The sequence below is a fragment of the Hoplias malabaricus genome, chromosome 8 (genome assembly GCF_029633855.1).
Source record: "Hoplias malabaricus isolate fHopMal1 chromosome 8, fHopMal1.hap1, whole genome shotgun sequence".
NCBI classification, from domain to species: domain Eukaryota; kingdom Metazoa; phylum Chordata; class Actinopteri; order Characiformes; family Erythrinidae; genus Hoplias; species Hoplias malabaricus.
The window spans coordinates 17912633-17931575 of record NC_089807.1 but is presented as its reverse complement, the minus strand read 5'-3'; the positions used below and the strand labels follow the sequence as shown (position 1 = coordinate 17931575).

Here is an 18943-nt window from a genome sequence, read left to right as displayed (position 1 = left end):
TGAAACCTGTTTTAAGAAGTTTTATTTATAATTAGAGTACATCATTAGAAAATGAAGTTCATTATATATTGGTGATGCAGAGGAGAATGTAGAAACCAGCTACACCCTCAGGTTTTAACTGATGAGCTCCAATGGGAGTCAATCTGAAACATTTGCATTGCTGGTAAAAAAAAACATTCAGTGTTTAAAAGCTTGTTATTTCTAGGTAGACACTTGGTGCAGAGGAGGAATGGGCAAAAATAACTGAAAGTTGGTCTTAATTATGCAATTTTTATAATGCAACCATTGTGGAATGAAGAAGTGAGAGAAGTGGTATGAAAGGAGAGTTCAGAACAAACTGTTTTTTCTGACAATTTTAAGCTGAAACCTCTTAGTCACACATCTCTTTGTTCCATCCTTCTCAGCTTTTCCCCCATCCTCTTTCGTTATGCAGTGCCTGGCTCCTCTTTCTCTGTGGTCAGTGTCAATGTGTTGGTCACTTTCTCTTGATTTTGGCATGACGATGCTGCTGCTCTCGACGGCGGTTGAGGATCTTGGTGCTGACCCGGAGTTTGCGCATTCGTAAAGCACGGATGCGGAGCTGTTCGTCCCGTGGTAGCTTCCCACCTTTGGCTAGGATCTGCTTGATACGTTCACGCGGAGTCTTGGTGAGGCTGAAGTCACAGATGGTGGCCCTTGGATCTGAGTCCACGGTGCAGCGGCGGATGAGGGGCATGTAGCCTTCCGCCCAAACAATCACCTTATACTCACCTGGGTTTAGCAGGCGCCAGTAATCACCATCAGCAGCTGAATGACACAAGAAAGGGACGTATTATAGCTTCTAATTGTGTTTGGAGGGAACTGCACATGCAATTAGTAATTATCCACACTACATGTCCAAAATTTGGTACCCCTTTTGCTTCAGTGACTGTTTTTAAGTGTTTACACATTTGGAAAACAGCCACAACAGCTTCACTGAGGTTGAGTGCTGATGTTGGATGATTAGTTCTGGATAACAAACACCATTCCAACTCATCTCATAGGTTTTCAATGGACTTCAACACTCCAAAGAACTGTTCCTCTACAATCTGGGGCCTTTACACGACTTTAGCCCACATTTCTCAATGGGCATAGTGACCTAAGGCTCATGTGTAACTGCATATTTGTCTCCATCTTTGTCTAAATATTTTTGTACCTATCAACTTATCATACCTATCATGCATGTCACCTTGAGTGCTGTATTTTAAACCCCCACAAAATTATGTCATACATTAATCTTCCTGTAAATACCTGTTGTATTGACCTATTTATGGTCTGCTCAAAAACTCTTGCTTCTATTGAGCAGGTGAAGACCACTGGAATGAACAGCTGCAAAGTACTGCAACATACATTTATGTAGACACATCATGTAACTGGTATCTAGTTAACTCCGATTATGAAATGTATTAATCTGGTGAGTAGACAGATACCTGTCTGCCATTTAGACACATAATAAACTGCCAACCCAGTATAAACAATGCAACAATGCATTGACTTTACTGCTGTGTTTCACATACCTGATCTGATGTCATGGTCCAAGCCTGCTACTTTAATGATAGCATTTGCAATGCCTTCTTTAGTGTCTTTATCTCTGATCACACCTTTTATACCTCTGTGTACCTGAGAGAGACAAACAGGACATTAATGCTTGAGATTGTAGCCCAGAATGCAGAGACTGAGAATTATAATAGAATATAAATAGTGCACTAACCTGCTCCATGTAGAGAAGAAGAGACTCCTTGTTATTCTCCCATTCAACAGGAAGTTCCCTGGCATGAGGGAACTTATCACACGACAACTCAACAGTCACCTCAAAGCAGTTAGTGTGTAGATAACTGAAGTCATTCATGCCTACAAAAAAAGACAGATTTAATTACACACGAATTGGGTCAAACAACTCTATTAATACACGGATAACAGGAAAATTTTGGTCAAATCTGTCTTGCATTTGGGGCGACACGGTGGCGCAGTAGGTAGGTCGCAGTCACACAGCTCCAGGGACCTGGAGGATGTGGGTTCGAGTCCTGCTCCAGGTGACTGTCTGTGAGGAGTTGGTGTGTTCTCCCCGTGTCTGTGTGGGTTTCCTCCGGGTGCTCTGGTTTCCTCCCACAGTCCAAAAAACACACGTTGGTAGGTAGATTGGTGACTCAAAAGTGTCCGTAGGTGTGTGTGTGTGTCTGTATTGCCCTGTGAAGGACTGGCGCCCCCTCCAGGGTGTATTCCCGCCTTGCGCCCAATGATTCCAGGTAGGCTCTGGACCCACCGCGACCCTGAATTGGATAAGCAGTTACAGATAATGAATGAATGAATGTCTTGCATTTGGCACTGTCATCTCAGTTACGGCACTGGCGAGTGTTGTGTGGGCTGAATGCGTGCCAAATGTCATGAGCTGGGTTTATGGATTCGGATTACGGCACATGTTGTGTGGGCCAGATATGGGACAAATCTCCATTTGACCCAACGTTGTTCCACAACAAACCAGACATTTACCCGACCCTGCGTCAACACCTATCATTCAAGGCCAAAAGTAGGCCATAAGAGAATTGCAGATGTTCCACATTTGGGCCAAACATTCTACTGCCATTTTAAATCTTATGTCCTACCAGTCTTGTAACCAAAGGGTTATTGTCTTTTACATTTTAAGTTGCCACTAATACTCATAAAAGCAGTTATATGGCTGTAGTGTTAAAATTGGGAGCAAAAATGGAAGGAAGGGGTAGAACAGGCAAAGAATGGGGTCACTAATAGGGAAAATTATAAGTTAGGTTTAGTCACTGAGGTTTCCATATGGTTTTCTGCTGAATATATGTTTTCTTTAATGTAACCTATATTTAAAAGTTTTGTTCCTGATGCTGAAATGTGTATAACTTCAATTACTTTCAAGTTTCAACTGGAAATGTAATAAATGAAAGGATGCTTTCTGACTTTTGCTCAGAAGGTATCAACTAAACAATAATTTAGTTGTTTTGGTCTGATTATAATGAAATGTTCAAACAAAGTAAAGATCAATTGCTTAATAATATATAAACTTTTAACATGACTGAGATTAAATACTAGTAAGGTTTGTTTCTGCATGTTGATGTGTATTTTCTCACTTCCTGGAACAGTGTGCCAGTCAGCTCCATTAATGATGTTGTTGTGTGACAAAAAGTCCTCATAGTGGCAGATTCTGCGATCTGGGTTTGCCATGACTAAGTTGGTAGAAGCATAGACAGCTGCCAACCAGCGAAAGAAGTCGTTATCGGCAGTGGGTGTGTCCTGACGAGGAATCCAGTCCCGTGTGCAATCAAATGGGTAAGTAACCACTAGCTCTCCTCCATGCAGATTAGCGCTCAGGACAAATGGGATGTCCTGCATCCAGTTTATTACTGCTCGGGTCTCTGGGGCAACCTTCAACACACACAGGCATGAAGTGGAAAACACTATTAGAAATGAGCCTCTGAGTAGATACATCTTTAAAAATGCTACATTTCTGAATAATTTGATTCAGATTAATTCATATGGCTAATATTAGAGCTTGGTTGATTTTCTCTCGGTCTCTAAACACAATGTCACTCACTGAACTTATCATACTTCTCATTATCATACATCAGAAAAAGTATGTGTGTATGAGTGAGTGGATCCAATCTGAGTATAACTTTTCTCTTGTTTTTTTTGGTGGGAGGCCCCTGCACAGGGACATTCAGTTCAGAGGAAGTGCTCACATTCTTTAATGATCTGCCTGACTCCCCAGTGTGTGTGTGTGCTGTTGTGTGTTTATGAATATGTGAGAGGTTTCAGTGTTTTGGAAACCTACAATCAAAAACTGCACACTGCTTTTCAGATCTCTTGAATTAATTTACCCATTGATGCAAATGGAGCAAAAGAGTGTAGATAATGTGAAAAATATCTAGGTTTAGTGGTTTTTTAGTGGTTTTGCAAGCCAGATGAGCTGCATTCCTTCACTAGAATTCAATAAACCAAGAACTTCCCATGTCTTTAGGGATTACTGTATTTGGTTCTTTCCTTGAATATGATCAAGGTTATTGATAAATGTGAATCAATATTAAACAGTAAAAAAAGGATTTATCTTTAAAACAAGAAAAGAAATATCTTTGTAACATTTTACATACATTCACTAGTTTTTGCCTTCTTTGTAGCAAATTATTATGCTAAAATATATATGGTACTGATTAAGACTGGGGCGGCACGGTGGCGCAGCAGGTAGTGTCGCAGTCCGATTCCCGCTCCGGGTGACTGTCTGTGAGGAGTTGGTGTGTTCTCCCCGTGTCCGCGTGGGTTTCCTCCGGGTGCTCCGGTTTCCTCCCACAGTCCAAAAACACACGTTGCAGGTGGATTGGCGACTCGAAAGTGTCCGTAGGTGTGAATGTGTGAGTGAATGTGTGTGTGTCTGTGTTGCCCTGTGAGCGTCCCCTCCAGGTTGTATTCCCGCCTTGCGCCCGATGATTCCAGGTAAGCTCTGGACCCCCCGCGACCCTAAATTGGATAAGCGGTTATAGATAATGGATGGATGGATGGATGATTAAGACTGACAACTAGCTAATGCTATTTCTGTGAAGATATTTGTATTCTTGTTAACTAACAATAAAAGTGCCTAATGTTTTAATTTTCCCATTTTTATTTTCCTCCCAACAAATGTTATCATGGGAAACTGAAGGTAGATGGTCTAGAAAAATGAATGAATATTTCTCCAAATCCATTTATTATAAAATAAATGCACCTGGAACTACGAATACTGGAAGCCTGTCCTAGCATTTCTCCTGAGGTGTTGCTATCAGTGTGTGAAGAGTGGGAGAAGAGGCTTGCATTGACAATCCAACACAATGGGCAGCACTTTGAACATATTTTTTAAGTGGTCAGAAACTTGTAAATAACTCATGAAAGAATAAAGTTACATTAAAACCATTTCTTGTGAAATTCCCAATAAATTTGATGTGTCACATGACCCTCTTCCCATTGAAAAAACAAAAGTTGGATCAAAAATGGTTGACTTCAAAATGGCCACCATGGTCACCACCCATCTTAAAGTTTTCCCCCTCCCATATACTAATGTGCCACAAACAGGAAGTTAATATCACCAACTATTCCCATTTTATTAAGGTGTATCCCAGTAAATGGCCCACCCTGTATATAATCCTTGGTCATGAATGTTTACAGTTTACAGAACTGTTGGCAAATGTTCAAAAGGACTTCTTAAGGTTAAAAAAAAAAAAGAGACATACCCATTGGCTTTTATTTTGCCCCAAAATTTCATACATACGGTGGCTTCAGTTGTGGTGTAGTATTCTGGCATGGCAATGTAGTGATTGCTGACTTTCTTCTTGTCCGTTGCCAGCTCCTGAGCATCCCACATGATGTTGTTCAGATCAGGGAAGTTATGGTTCATGTCAATGCCCTCAAAACTGTAGCGACCTAAAGCCCAGCCAGAAAGCTCAGAGCCCTGATGCACACAGGTTTTCATATATTAAAGGACATGACATAGACTTCCATTCATTTTGTGGAAACGTACCATAAACATTAGCATTATAACTATGTGCCCACCCCTTCCAACCACCACCACCCACAATCCATTAAACATACTCATGCAAAGCAAATATTAAATACTAGTTCTATAACAGTCTGTATTGAAGGGGTATAATTTCAACACACTGAATTATTTAGATACTTCATACAAGTTTCCATATTTCCTTTAGATTGTACCTTCTCATATGCTGTCTCGTATCCATCAGGGTTCATGGACGGTAAGAGGTGGATGCGTGTGTCTTTCACCAGCCGAAGTATTCTCTGGTTGCCTTGCTTGTACTCGTGGCAGATGTACTGCATAAGGTTCAACAACAGCTCCCGACCCAAAGCCTCATTTCCATGCATCCCAGCTACATAGCGGAACTCTGGCTCACCTTCCCACAGTAAACAGCCACTGGATAAGTGCCTAGAAAACCTTTTCAACTACACTTAGAACATTTCTGTTATTTTCTACTCCTGTTTTCATAGAGCTTCAATGTGTCTTTTATAGCTTTTATGTGGCTTTTTCAACAGTAAAAACACATTGTGACAAAAGTATGACACACAGGTGTGATTGAACTATCTCTAATGTAAACACCATTAGGATTCTGCCTAGATACACTAGAGAAAGCCTGTGTGGTCTGCTGGAAGAAGAGGAATATTTTCTGCTGGGCCCCAGATCTACATCAGTTCACATTAAAATACACAGCTCAGCAAATATCCAGAGCAGGTAAATATAATAATATATAATATATAATATAATATGTTTATGAATAATTATATATTAAAATATTTATATTTATTGCATTTACAATAAACGAGTAGTAGTAATATATATTTAGGGTCATATTTAAAATTTTGCCTCAACAGATTCACAAATAATTAAAAAGTAATTAATTCCGCTGTAAATGAAATTTATTCAGAGTGTTTGGATGTGGTATGTACTATTCTAGAGAAGCTGTCAGGCTCTGATGTTTATGCTTTAACATAATTTTCATTTACTTTCAGAATAGAGAAGTATATGCAGGGTGTTTTAAGGCAAAATAGTGCCCCAAGGTTATTTTTCCCCAATTTATCACTACTTCAATCTAAACACATTACATTTAAAAACTCAGAGAACACAAGTAGGTTTACTGACCATTTTGGATAGTAAATAAAATGGTTACATTTGTGCCAAAGTCATTGCAACTTCAGTACAACACATCAATTTTCATTAAATTACACAGCTTAGCAAATATCAACATTAGGTAAATACACTGGATACTATTATTGCTATTTTTATGAAATCAGTGTCTGTATGTTTTGTTATGGCACAACATTTCACATCAAACCACTCTGAATTACTTTGTCTACATCTCTGCCATTTTGACCATTTTACAATGACTTATAACATGGATCAGGCAAGAGCACTCATTTACCCAGTTCATGTTTTCCCGGGTTATCTGAAATCTCCATGACATAGAGCTTTAGGCCAGTGTAGCTCTTTCCAATAGTGTAGATGCGGGTAATGTTAGGACACTCATCATTCACTGCCTTCAGTAACTGCATAAATAAAACAGATCATCTCAGTTCATTCATACAGACAAATTTTCCTGACTTATCAGTACCAGATAAAAATCTTTAAAACACCTTAATGCAAATAATGAAGAATTCAAATCTTCTCACCTTCCTCATCTCATTGTAATTATGATGTCTGAAGTCTAATTTATCTGTTGAAACTCTCTCCTGTTCAACGATGGACTGGTGGTCGGGATCTAGAAACACATAAACTCACATAAATACTGCAACTGCTAGAATGTATTAATAGTAATAATAAATATTTATTTGCTGTTGCTTTGGGGTGTAGTCTGAAACCTGGCATGGGGCAGCCAAGGATTTCTGCTCTAAGGCAGATTGTGCCGTTGCTGAACCAGCTCTGTGGGTTGATGCGGATAAACTGAGCTACAGTGGGCTCAGGGAACAGAGCCAGAACTGGAGTCTCTTGATCCTGATTCCCCACAAATACCTACACAGAAACAGACATACTAACTAATAACTAACATGCAAATTTCAAATAACACATCTTTAAATACTACAAATGTATTAGCAGGTACAAAGGTGTGTAATAATCCTCCCAACAGAAGTTTACTGAAATGGTTTGCCTTCTGATTCATTCCCAGATTTTCAGAATCCTTCTCATGCTTATAAGCAGTAGCATATCCACTGCAAACATTGATTTAGAATATTTTCTTTTATACGATTTGCGTTCCATCGAGGGGTCTAATTTGGGCAAACATTTAAAATAATGTTAGAATAGAAGCTCTTGCACATCCATGCCATTAGGTGTCAGTATAGTTACTGTTTCATAATAGGAAGAAGAGTTGTTTTGCGAAAGGTTGCCCTTTTAGAACATATTTTATTTCCCATGTCAATTTACTATTTGGGAGACACATCCACTGATAATCATTAGCTTTACTCACTGCATCTTGTGATCCATTCATGCAGGGGCTCCAACTTTCTGTGTCATTACTGAACTGCACTTTGTACCGAGTAACCCAGTCCAAACTACACACACAAAAACACAGACATGTGCAAAAAAGTAAATAATAATAATAATAAATAAATAAACAAATTTCTCTTTCATAGGATTCTGTAATGAACATAATGTAAACTATAAGTCAGTGGTAGTGATTTGATACCAACCTCCAAATGGAGTTCCTGCCCTGCAGAATGACCCCAGTGAAGAGAGTGGGTCTGAGAGCATCCAGCTGCAGCCACTGCTCCTGATTTTTCATTCCAGCACACCATGCTCCATCGTATTCATCTCCATCCTCCCACCCTGACTATGTACACACAGATATGATTATATTCATATCCATCTTCTAGATATGACTATACACACAAAGATAGTCACAACACTCTTTATCCTCAGGACCTTGCTATAAACACTGAGAGTTATACGCATTTCCATTGTCCATCCAATATTTTTTTGTATATACTTTTCAAATGCAGTTTTCAAGCACAGATTGAAGACCCATCTCTTGTAACCACCTTAAGTGAGCACTAATCAAAGTGCACACTGAAATATACTGTATTGCATTTATGCTGCACTTAAATCCATTTCTTTTTAGGTATAAGCACTGACTAGACACTGTGAATTGCACTTATACTATGTGTTGTTTTTTCCAAGTATCAGCACTAGCCCTTGTTCTGGCAGTGTCTAAGCTCAAGGGGAGTTTGGACACAAACCTATTTGTACTAGCGAGGATACACATCCTGCCTGAACACTAAGGACTTTTGTAAGTCGCTCTAAATAGTAGCATCTGCTAATTCCTGTAAATGTAAATATATTTGGTGTAATTCAATTCTTTTTTCTTTTATTTGCTGAAGCACATCACTTAAAGTTATCTAAAGTGATCTAAATGTAGCCAAGTACTGACCTGATGCATATGCCTAATATCAGATTGACCTCTCTAATAACTGGAGATAGTATTTAAAGTTATTTAAATTGAATATATCTAGTTTCCGTAACTGAGGATCACATCCAGGCAAAAGTAGGGGTTAGGGCCCTGGGGGTGGATGAGGTCCACCCAGAGTTCCTCATGGGTCTGGATGTTGTAGGGCTGTCTGACATGTCTTTGCAACATCGCATGGAGTCTGGGGGCAGTGCCTCTGGACTGGCAGACAGGGGTAGTGGTTTCCCTTTTTAAAAAGGGAAACCGGAGGGTGTATTCCAGCTATAGGGGATTATACTCCTCAGCCTCCCTGGGAAGGTCTATGCAGGGATACTGGAGAAGAGAGTCTGGCTGATAGTTGAACCTCAGATCCAGGAGGAACATTTGGGATTCTTCACTGGTCGTGGAACACAGGACCAGCTCTTTAACCTCACTAGGGTCCTGGAGGGTGTATGGGAGTTTGCTCAACCAGTTTACATGTGCTTTGTGGATCTGGAGAAGGCATTTGGCCATGTCCCTCAGGATATTCTGTGGAGGGTGCTCTTGGAGCATGGGGCTCTTTGCTACGAGACATCCAGTCCCTGTAAAAACAGAAGAGTCTGGACTCTGCCAGGGCTGCCCGTTGTCACATGTTCTGTTCATAACTTTTATGGACAGAATTTCTCAGCATAGCCAAGTGGTGGAAGGTGTCCGGCTCAGGAAATCCAGCTTTTGCTGGACTAGTGTGCAGCCGAGTGTGAAGCGGTAGGGATGAGGATCAGCACCTCCAAGTCCGAGTCCATGGTACTCAGTCGGAAAAAGGTGGAGTGCTCTCTCCAGGTTGGAAGTAAGATCCTGCCTCAAGTGGAGGATTTTAAATACCTCTGGGTCTTGTTCATGAGTGAGGGAAAGATGAAGCGGGAGATTGACAGGCGGATCGGTGCAGCGTCAGCAGTAATGCGGGCTCTGTACCGGTCCGTTGTGGTGAAGAGAGAGCAGAGCTGAAAAGCAAAGCTCTGGATTTACCGTTCAATCTACGTCCCAACCCTCACCTATGGTCATGAGCTTTGCATAATGACAGGAAGAATGAGATCGCGGGTACAAGCAGCTCAGAAGAGTTTCCTCCACAGGGTGTCTGGATTCTCCCTTAGAGACAGGGTTAAGAGCTCAGACATCCGGGAGAGACTCGTAGGGCCACGGCTCCTCCAAGGAGCCAGTTGAGGTGTTTTGAGCATGTCCAAGGGGGAGGAATCCCCAGGGAAGACCCACAACACGCTGGAGTTTCTTTACTCTGACTGCATTCCCCACAACCCAATCAAATCAAAACAATACATAAATCCTTGTTTAAAAAAAGAGAAAAATACAATGGCTAAACTTGTGCAGAAATTCATTGTCAGGGGCGCAGTGGGTCCAGAGCCTACCCCACGTGAAGCAAAAAGCAGGAACACACCCTGGATGTGGTGCCAGTCCTTCGCAGGGCGACACACTCACACATTAATTCACACATTTTATTATACATAAATGTAATCAACTATTAACAACATCCCAGAACCTGTGCAGCTTATTTGCCACAGAAGCAAATCACACTACACTGTTGTATCTCACACACACACACACACTCACTTTTTTTCTCTAGACCTGGTTGTACACACATACATACCCAAATAAGACAACATAGCCAAACAAACACATGAGGGCATGTGGGCTTGGCACTGAAAGATTGCCTGGTAGGAAAAAAGTAACAGCCCTTACTCCTCTCTCAATATCCATGGCTAAACTCTGCTTGGGCAAAGCACCAAACCCCTAACTGCTCCCCGAGTGCTGAGGAGGCTGCCAGATGCTCCAGGTTTGTGTGTGTGTGTTCACTGCCCATCACTACAATTTGTGTGTATTCACAGACAAAGAGACCAGATTTTTTTTGTACTGTTGCGCAAAGATGAGTAAAGCATGTTTTACTTTTTTCGTGATTAATATTAATCACAACTATCAAGGCCTGACTCCACACGCCCATGCTAACTTTTCAAGTGAAGACATACACTGTCTTCCAGTGTATTCCAGTAAATCCCAATGGATTCTGCTAGATATTGGCTCTTGAGACCTTTCATTCTGTTGAAATGGATCTCTCTCTCCATTACCAGCAACATTGAATCCCCCACACACGCAGAGTTGGCTAACCTGTATATTGAGCCGACCTCGGTGTGGGCCCAGTCCACTGGTCAGTGATGAGGACGCTTGTAGCTGGTAATCAGATACTCGCAGAGACTCCAGCCCCACTGGAGGACAGTCTGCAGGAGGAGGAGTGAACAGAGTGAATATACAAGGCAGAAATAAATGAAGAGTTAGTCATTAACTCAAAGAAGGAGTTACTTCCTGGAAACTGGTAGATAATGATTTTTTTTTCTTATCTCAAACCAAAACATTTACATACAGCTGAAGGATGATTATTATTTATGACTTTGTTTTGAATCATATATTTCCCCCAGAGGTGGCTGTAATTTAATACACACTTTCACTTTCTGGATATAACACAAATTTGGTAACACAAACCATTTTATTCCTGAGCATGTGTCCATTGTTTTAGTATATGACCACAATTATTTTGAAACACCAATTTATTTCACAGTTCCAACATACTATATTTATAAAGCATACATTTAAAATGTGACATTTATTTAATTAAACATGTATGCAAATATACAGTTTTAAAAATAATTTGTCACCTGAGTTTTCATTTGTAATTTTGATATTGTGACAGCATTAAAAATAGTAATACAAAGCCCATTTCCAGAAAAGTTGGGATATTTGGTCAAATTAATTAAAAACAAAACCTTGATGCCTGTAACACTCCAAAAATTTGGGACAGAGGTATATTCACCTATGTGTTACATTACCTTTCCCTTTACTTTCACCGTTTATTATTTGGGAACTGAGGACACTAACTGCTTGTATTTTAAATGGAATTTTGTGCATTCTTGCTTGATATAAAAGTCAACAGTCCATGGTTATCATTGCCTGATTTTCCACCTCATGATGTACCATAGGAGACAGATCTGCTGATTAGTGGCAGCTTACAAAGACATGTTTTTGTAGCGTATACAGAATCAGGCCTGGTATTGTCTTCCTGAAATAACCATGAACTTCCCAGGACAAGATGTTATCTTGACAGCAGTATATGCCTCTCTAAAGACCCAATATTTCCCACCACATCAATAGACACTTCATATCCCAGCCTGATGCACCTCCATAACATCAGAGATTTTGAACTTATTGCTAATAACAGTCTTCACTGTTATTGCTGTCTTTTGGCCCATCTGATGAGCTTTGGCCCAGATTCCACATTAAATTTATGTGTGGCTTTACTCTTGAGCAATAAAGTTTCAGGTTACATTTCTTGATGCAATGACTATCATATAATAAATCTATTACGTGATATTTTTGTTTAAGTTCTCCAAAACCCATGTTGCTATATTTATCACCTTAGCATGACAGTTTCTAAAGCAGTGCACATTTTTCAATATTATTTTCCAGCCTAACCCTGCATGGACTGGTATTTCTCCACATTTCCCTATTACTTCACAATATTAAGTGCAGTAGATGTTTTGCAGTCATGTTCTGGACTATTTAAAACTTCTCGTGAAATTTGGCTTAAAATGGTGAGCAACAAAAAAATTTTTGATTGTAAAGACTGAGCCTGCTTAATGTGTAATGCTTTAAACAGTGTGATATAAATGTTCTATAAAAATTTCAGTCTTATTTTGACCCTGTCCCAGCTTTTTTTGAGTATGTTTCAGGCATCAAAATCTAAATTTGCGTATATCTACAGTACTCAATCAAGTTGTGCAGTGAAAACATTGTAAATATTTTCTTTGACTTTTTTGCCAGTTATATAATGTTTCACCAAAAATAAAAACCTTACCGGTTCTTGTTTTTATTTCATTTTTATTTAAAGGTCCCAACTTTTTTAGAAAGCGTTTGTAAATCTGAAGGAACAAGTTGAATGACTTGTACCATTCACATTAATTTCGTCATTATTTTTAAAACGCAAAAAACAAATGTATATCATGATATTCTGAATTGTTTACGTAATGAAGTCAAGCAGTTACCCAATACAGCATATGTTCTTTACATGAAGAAGTACATGGAAGATAAAACTTTTGATAAATAAAACCATTTAATCCTATTAATATATTCATTCATTCATTGTCTGTAACCGCTTATCCAGTTCAGGGTCGTGGTGGGTCCGGAGCCTACCCAGAATCATTGGACGCAAGGCAGGAACACACCTTGGAGGGTCACCAGTCCTTCACAATCCTGCACCAATCCTTCACATACACACACATTGAAATTTACGGACACTTTTTTTGAGTCGCCAATCCACCTACCAATGTGTATTTTTGGACCGTGGGAGGAAACCTGAGCACCCAGAGGAAACCCCCACGGACACTGGGAGAACACACCACACTTCTCACAGAACCCACATTGAACCCACAACCCACATTGAACCTACAACCTCCAGGTTCCTGGAACTGTGTGACTGGGACACTACCTGCTGCGTCACCGTGCTGCTGTCTATTGATATATATTAAATATATTTAATTATTATAAAATACTTATGTATTATAAATTATATTATATAACATGCATTTTGTTACAAGAGTGTGTTCCTTAAATTAATAAAAGTATTTTTCTATGTTATGTCATATCACCAATTATATTGTTATCGCCAAAATACCCTGAAATATTGTGATATTATTTTAGGACCATATTGCCCACCCCTACTTAAGAGGCCCTGCATGTACTGTTAATAAGATGTTTTCCAAAAAAAAGAACAACATTTTATTGCAAATCTACTGAACAGTCTCATGATGCATCAAATTTTACAAAACATTTTATGTAATATTTGCTTTTTGCAACATTATACAATTGAGACAGCTGTTTCTTGTCTATTCCACTGTAAACAAATATGACTTGGCAAGTTTCTCCCAAAATCAGGCTTTTCACGTCCAATCAGTTTGAGTCTGTTTATGTAATTTAATCATGTAGAAGTTTTGAAAAATCAGAGAAAACACCCTTGAAAATTTGTCACAGACATCATAACTCCAAACACGATTTTAAAAATCAAATCAACACCCACCAGCTGTAAACAACTGCATCGTCACTGCCTCCAGCTTTGTGGTTTTGCAAATTCTTTGTTTCAAAGTTTGCAATAAAGACCCACTTACTATTGAGCAATGCCTACTGAAGAACCTCCTCATTAATGTGCGGTCTTTGTTGTATCATACAAATTTGATCTACACATTTGAAAATAACACAAATTCCAAACGATTATGCAACAGTGTGTACCATTGGGTTTGTGGTAACTGCAAAATATGTGAACTGTTATTATGGGCACATTCTGCTGAGCATCTCCTTTCAGTTAAATCAAAGGTGAATGATTCAGAGATTTAAAATGACATCTGCCGAGAACAATGCTAGAGGTCTTTCTGCACAGTTTCCAAAGATGATTTGAGCTTGGTGTGCTGATAGCCATATGCACTACCCCAATAAACAAAGAGAACATAGATCAAGCAAAAGAATGTATCTTTTATGCCCATGTTTCTTTCTCTGAATAATAAAAAAGACTCACTACTTCTAAAACCTCGTTCAGAGAAATAGCCGACTCAGCAGATATGCAAACAATAGATCAGCCTCACATCACGCAAGCTATTTATATTTAACTCAGAGTATTAAAAGTTAAACATAATACATCCGTTTTTTTCCTCATGCTCCCCACCAAACCTTAACCAAACAGATCGAGGAACTCGCCGGGTTTAGTCGTGACTTCCTTCTGCAGTTCAGGGATCTCTTCTGCTGCCTTTTCCACTTCGGTCTTTTTAATTTTATCATAATTTAAAAACGATTTTCCATCGTTAAATGCAGTGCTAGTCCCATTCCCTTCCACGGTGCCGTTTTCAAACGAAGTAGAGGCATCCACGAAGCACAACAGGATCACTGGCATAAAACTTTGTCCAAGCATTTTGATTCCTCTGCAAGAGTGAACCCACTTTAGGTCAAGAAAGACTTTAAAAGCTGGAGCCCAGATGAACGCCCCAGTAACCCAATACTGCACCTACCGTAAAACGTGTAGTAGCTGAAGGGGTCTTTTGCGCTACGTTTAATTCAATACCATGAAAATAAATTATATTCGGATTATTCCGCACTGCTGCCCGACGCTTTTGTGTTTAACATACTTGTCTGAAACATTTTACTGACTATATGGACGTAGTTGACCAAAAGTGATAAAAGCAGCCTGGTCTATAACCTGGAGACTAGAGAGAGACGTTAGAAGTGTAAACGCTCGACTGAGAATTGTGGGTGTGTACAAAATCCGTGTGTGTGTGTGTTGCATTAGCTAGAAACTAAACTCAGATTCACAGCTGCACCAGCTGTATATATAAAGTTCATGTTGCAACTCCTCTCTGTCACTAGAAGTATATGGATTGGTTTAGACAATGATGTGAGCATAAACTGAGCAGTCAGGGAGAAGTAGTGGTCCAACTTCTAATCCCATACAATTTCATTAACTCAGGGCCTACTCTGACGGATTCACTAGGCAGGCACACACAGGCAGGGGTATCACACTCATATCTACGGACGTTTTTTGTATAGCCAATGCACATATTATTGTGTATTTGGACTGTGGGAGGAAACAAGAACCCCTGGAAGCAACCCATTATTATTAGCCCTATTGTTTTTGTTCCGATTTTTCTTCTTTATTTTTTCTTCTTTTTCTCCGATGAAACGCGATGGGCAGCCCAAACCGTAGGTCCTACAGACTTGTCGTTTGGTCAACTGGTAGTAAACCCTCCCGCTACTCAGGCGCAAAGAATCTACCCCATCAGCCTGATGTTGGCGCTATAGCGACGCAGAACGCGTCGCTCCCTATATCTCCTACCCCGTGTGGCTTAGAGACGAAATTCTTTTTTTCCCTGATTCCTCAGGTCAGACCCTACAAAAAAGCCTCAAGAACCCATAAGCTCCGCCCACTTAGATTTTGAGCTAATTTGCATAATATGCAAAATCACACAAATATTTGAGCGCAAACTAGTCTCTGGAAATGTACCCAATATGGACATATGTGGTATCAGCAGAATCCTAAGAACCTGAACTTTAATAATTATTCAAGAAAAGTTGGAATTTCATCTCTGCTCGGCTTCCAGACTCCGCCCAAATACAGGGGTGGAACTAGCGTTCCAAAAATCACGCATATACAGCTATAACCCGCAAACGCTTTCTCCGAATGTTACGATACTTCACATGCTTTATCCCTATAAGGGTTGGAAGCCATAAGTACTTGGTTGTGCAACTGCAAGCCTATGGGGCGCTGTAACAACAAAAAATATGTTACGCTTCACAGGATTGTCCGATTGACATGCCGATTGGTATGCATGTAGTGGTTGATGAGCTGAAAAAACATGGCCGCCATCGACCAATCAAATTTCAGCAGCTGTTTCATGACCTTAAAAAGGTCCTATCATCATGACACTTGCATGGTATGTCCATGGCAGCACTTCCTAAGCACATAACAAGTTTCATTACGATAGCCACTAGGGGGCGCAAAATTTTCAAATTCAAATTTTCTACATGCAAATATGGAATATCTCAGCGAAATATAAACATATTGACAAGCAGTTTGCTTTATATGCATACTCTGCATAGTGTCTTACAACTTTGCAATTACAAGTATTGTCAAAAAATGCATAGTTTATCCACAATAGTCAGGTATGTGAAAATGAAGCTTTTCGAACTCCCTGGAAATTTGTCTTATCAATAAACAACTGGTATTTTTGAAATCTGTATAGACTGCAGGTAAGAAATTATTTTAAAAAGTTGGAACTTTTGACACGCTGGTGCAGCAGTAATTTAACAAATATGCATGGGCGGGGCTCCATGCACTCTTTGAGCTATAACTACAACAAACTTCACCTAAATCAAACATAACTTGGTACACATATGTACGTCATTACTCTGAAGTAGTGTGCCAAATATGACCACATTGCACGGAAAGGGGGCGCTACAATTAGACATCAACTGGTTGCACAGGTTATTAATTGATAACACTGCCACCTAGAAATGCAGTACCAGCAAGATGAGATGGATATATTCTGAACATCATGGAAAAGGACCTTGTGCATTTTCATAACATATGCCTAAAGCATTTTTGAGTTACAGCTGTTTTTTATGTGATGTTTCAACGGCAAGCTGCAAATCTCTATTTAAGCAGAGGCTGAAATCACACAGTAATGAAAGTTCCACATTTTTTTGATAATTACTAAAGTTCAGGTTCTTATGATTCTCATGATACCACATATGTCTATATTGGGTTCTGATCCAAGGACTAGTTCTTGATCAAATATATGTCTCCTCCCACTCATCTGCCTGGAGTCTTCTATTTTTTGCTGAATCCCCCCTCAGCCCCTCCCTCTCCTTCTCACACACAGACTGTCACCTCTCCCCCTCCCCTCCCCCCTGCCAGTCAGAGAGGTCCAGAGGACAAGTGAAAGCATATCTAACTATCTATAGTTTTCAGCTCCACTGTCCAAAGGAGCACTCTGTAGATCTAACATTGCAGAGAGGGGTGCACCTCTTGCTCTGCATACTTTCATTTCTCCCTTTCACATGTTCTTCAATGGTCAGGACACCTACAAAGCAGATATGCAGAAAATGTATGACCTACTGTCTCTGCCTTTTTTATCTATAATGTGGACTAACAGAGTATGTGTGTGTAACCGTGTAGACAGTGAGTGGACACAGGCTTTAAAATTATCCAGCAGCACTGTTCTGTCTGATCCACTCATAAGAGCACAATACACACTGACATAGCACCACAATGTCAATATTACTACAATACTGAGAATGTATGAGCAACTGTGTCTGAATTTATGTCTATAAGTTTGACCAATAAAATATATGTATCACAGTGTGGACAGTGACTTGACACAAATGTTAAAATCTCTAGCAGCACTGCTATGTCTTATCCACTCATAAGAGCACTACACACACTGCCATATCACCACAATGTCAGTGTCACTGCAGTGCTGAGAATTATCCACTACCCAAATTATATATGCTTTGTGGAGGTCCTGAACATTGGGTCAGAATCCAGGGTGAAATTCCAGAGTCAGTTCTGTGCTCTGTGCTTTCTCTGTAACCCAAGCCCCATGTTCACCTGTCTGCAGACCAGAAATTCACCCACTACTGTGTTGGCGTTTTAAATCCCTCAGCAACACTGCTGGACAGAGAATAGTCCACAACCAAACACTGCCAGCAGAGAGTGTCTTCTGTCAACTGATGACTGACTCGAGCACAAGCTACTCCACATCATATCTGCTGTTTGGGGGTCCTGAACATTAGGGTGAGAAACCAGAGTGCAACCCCAGAGTGACTTCTGTGCTCTATGCTGTCTCTGTCATCCGCTACTCCTCCATCTCATGCTACACCTCCAAAGAGATGCCAGGACAGCATGGAACACCTTATAAACACTACACAAACTTCCCCAAAAGCCCCTACTATCTCAGGACAGCTCATATGCTAGCACATTGTTCTTCTACCAACGAATACCAGCTTGGACCCCGGGAATAGTCGCTTGCGGCTATATTTTTAATATTAAAATTGATGAGGACCATTAGGTTTTACTATTACACACTCCGTCTATTGACCTCCATACTCCAATGTGTCTATAATGTTTCAATTTGAGAAACCACAAGTTAAACATGTCAAACGGACACATTTTTTCTGTGTGTGTGTGGTCATATTTTACTCACCTTGTTGGGACCTCGTTGTGTTTACACACTCACATTGTGGGGACTCGTCTTTTTAAAAGATATTTGAATTTAAGGTGACACCATGTTTTTACATTAGAGTTGTGTTTAGGCAAGTAGTAGTTGTCGTTAAACGTACGATACGTTTCCACGAAAAGAAAGTAAGTCAATGTAAGGTCCCTACAATTCATGATAACAATTGTGCATGCT

General features: G+C 39.9%; 1 protein-coding gene across 3 annotated transcripts; it reads right to left on the bottom strand.

The window, feature by feature from the left end:
- Window positions 1-14: 14 nt before the first annotated feature.
- cpxm1a (carboxypeptidase X (M14 family), member 1a) lies at window positions 15-18817 on the bottom strand. Of its 3 annotated transcripts, none has more exons than XM_066679332.1 (14): window positions 18737-18817; window positions 11109-11218; window positions 8203-8342; window positions 7980-8064; window positions 7375-7525; window positions 7186-7274; window positions 6939-7062; window positions 5719-5915; window positions 5279-5458; window positions 3114-3408; window positions 1965-2288; window positions 1730-1869; window positions 1536-1638; window positions 15-786 (listed from the first exon to the last, which is right to left on the bottom strand). In XM_066679332.1, the coding sequence occupies exons 3-14, from the start codon at window positions 8292-8294 to the stop codon at window positions 476-478; spliced, it is 2091 nt and encodes a 696-aa protein (XP_066535429.1). In that variant the 5' UTR covers window positions 8295-8342; window positions 11109-11218; window positions 18737-18817; the 3' UTR covers window positions 15-475. The 3 variants fall into 3 exon arrangements, with proteins under 3 accessions (XP_066535429.1, XP_066535427.1, XP_066535428.1); XM_066679330.1 differs by lacking the exon at window positions 18737-18817 and adding an exon at window positions 14739-14967; XM_066679331.1 differs by lacking the exons at window positions 1965-2288; window positions 18737-18817 and adding an exon at window positions 14739-14967.
- Window positions 18818-18943: the final 126 nt, after the last annotated feature.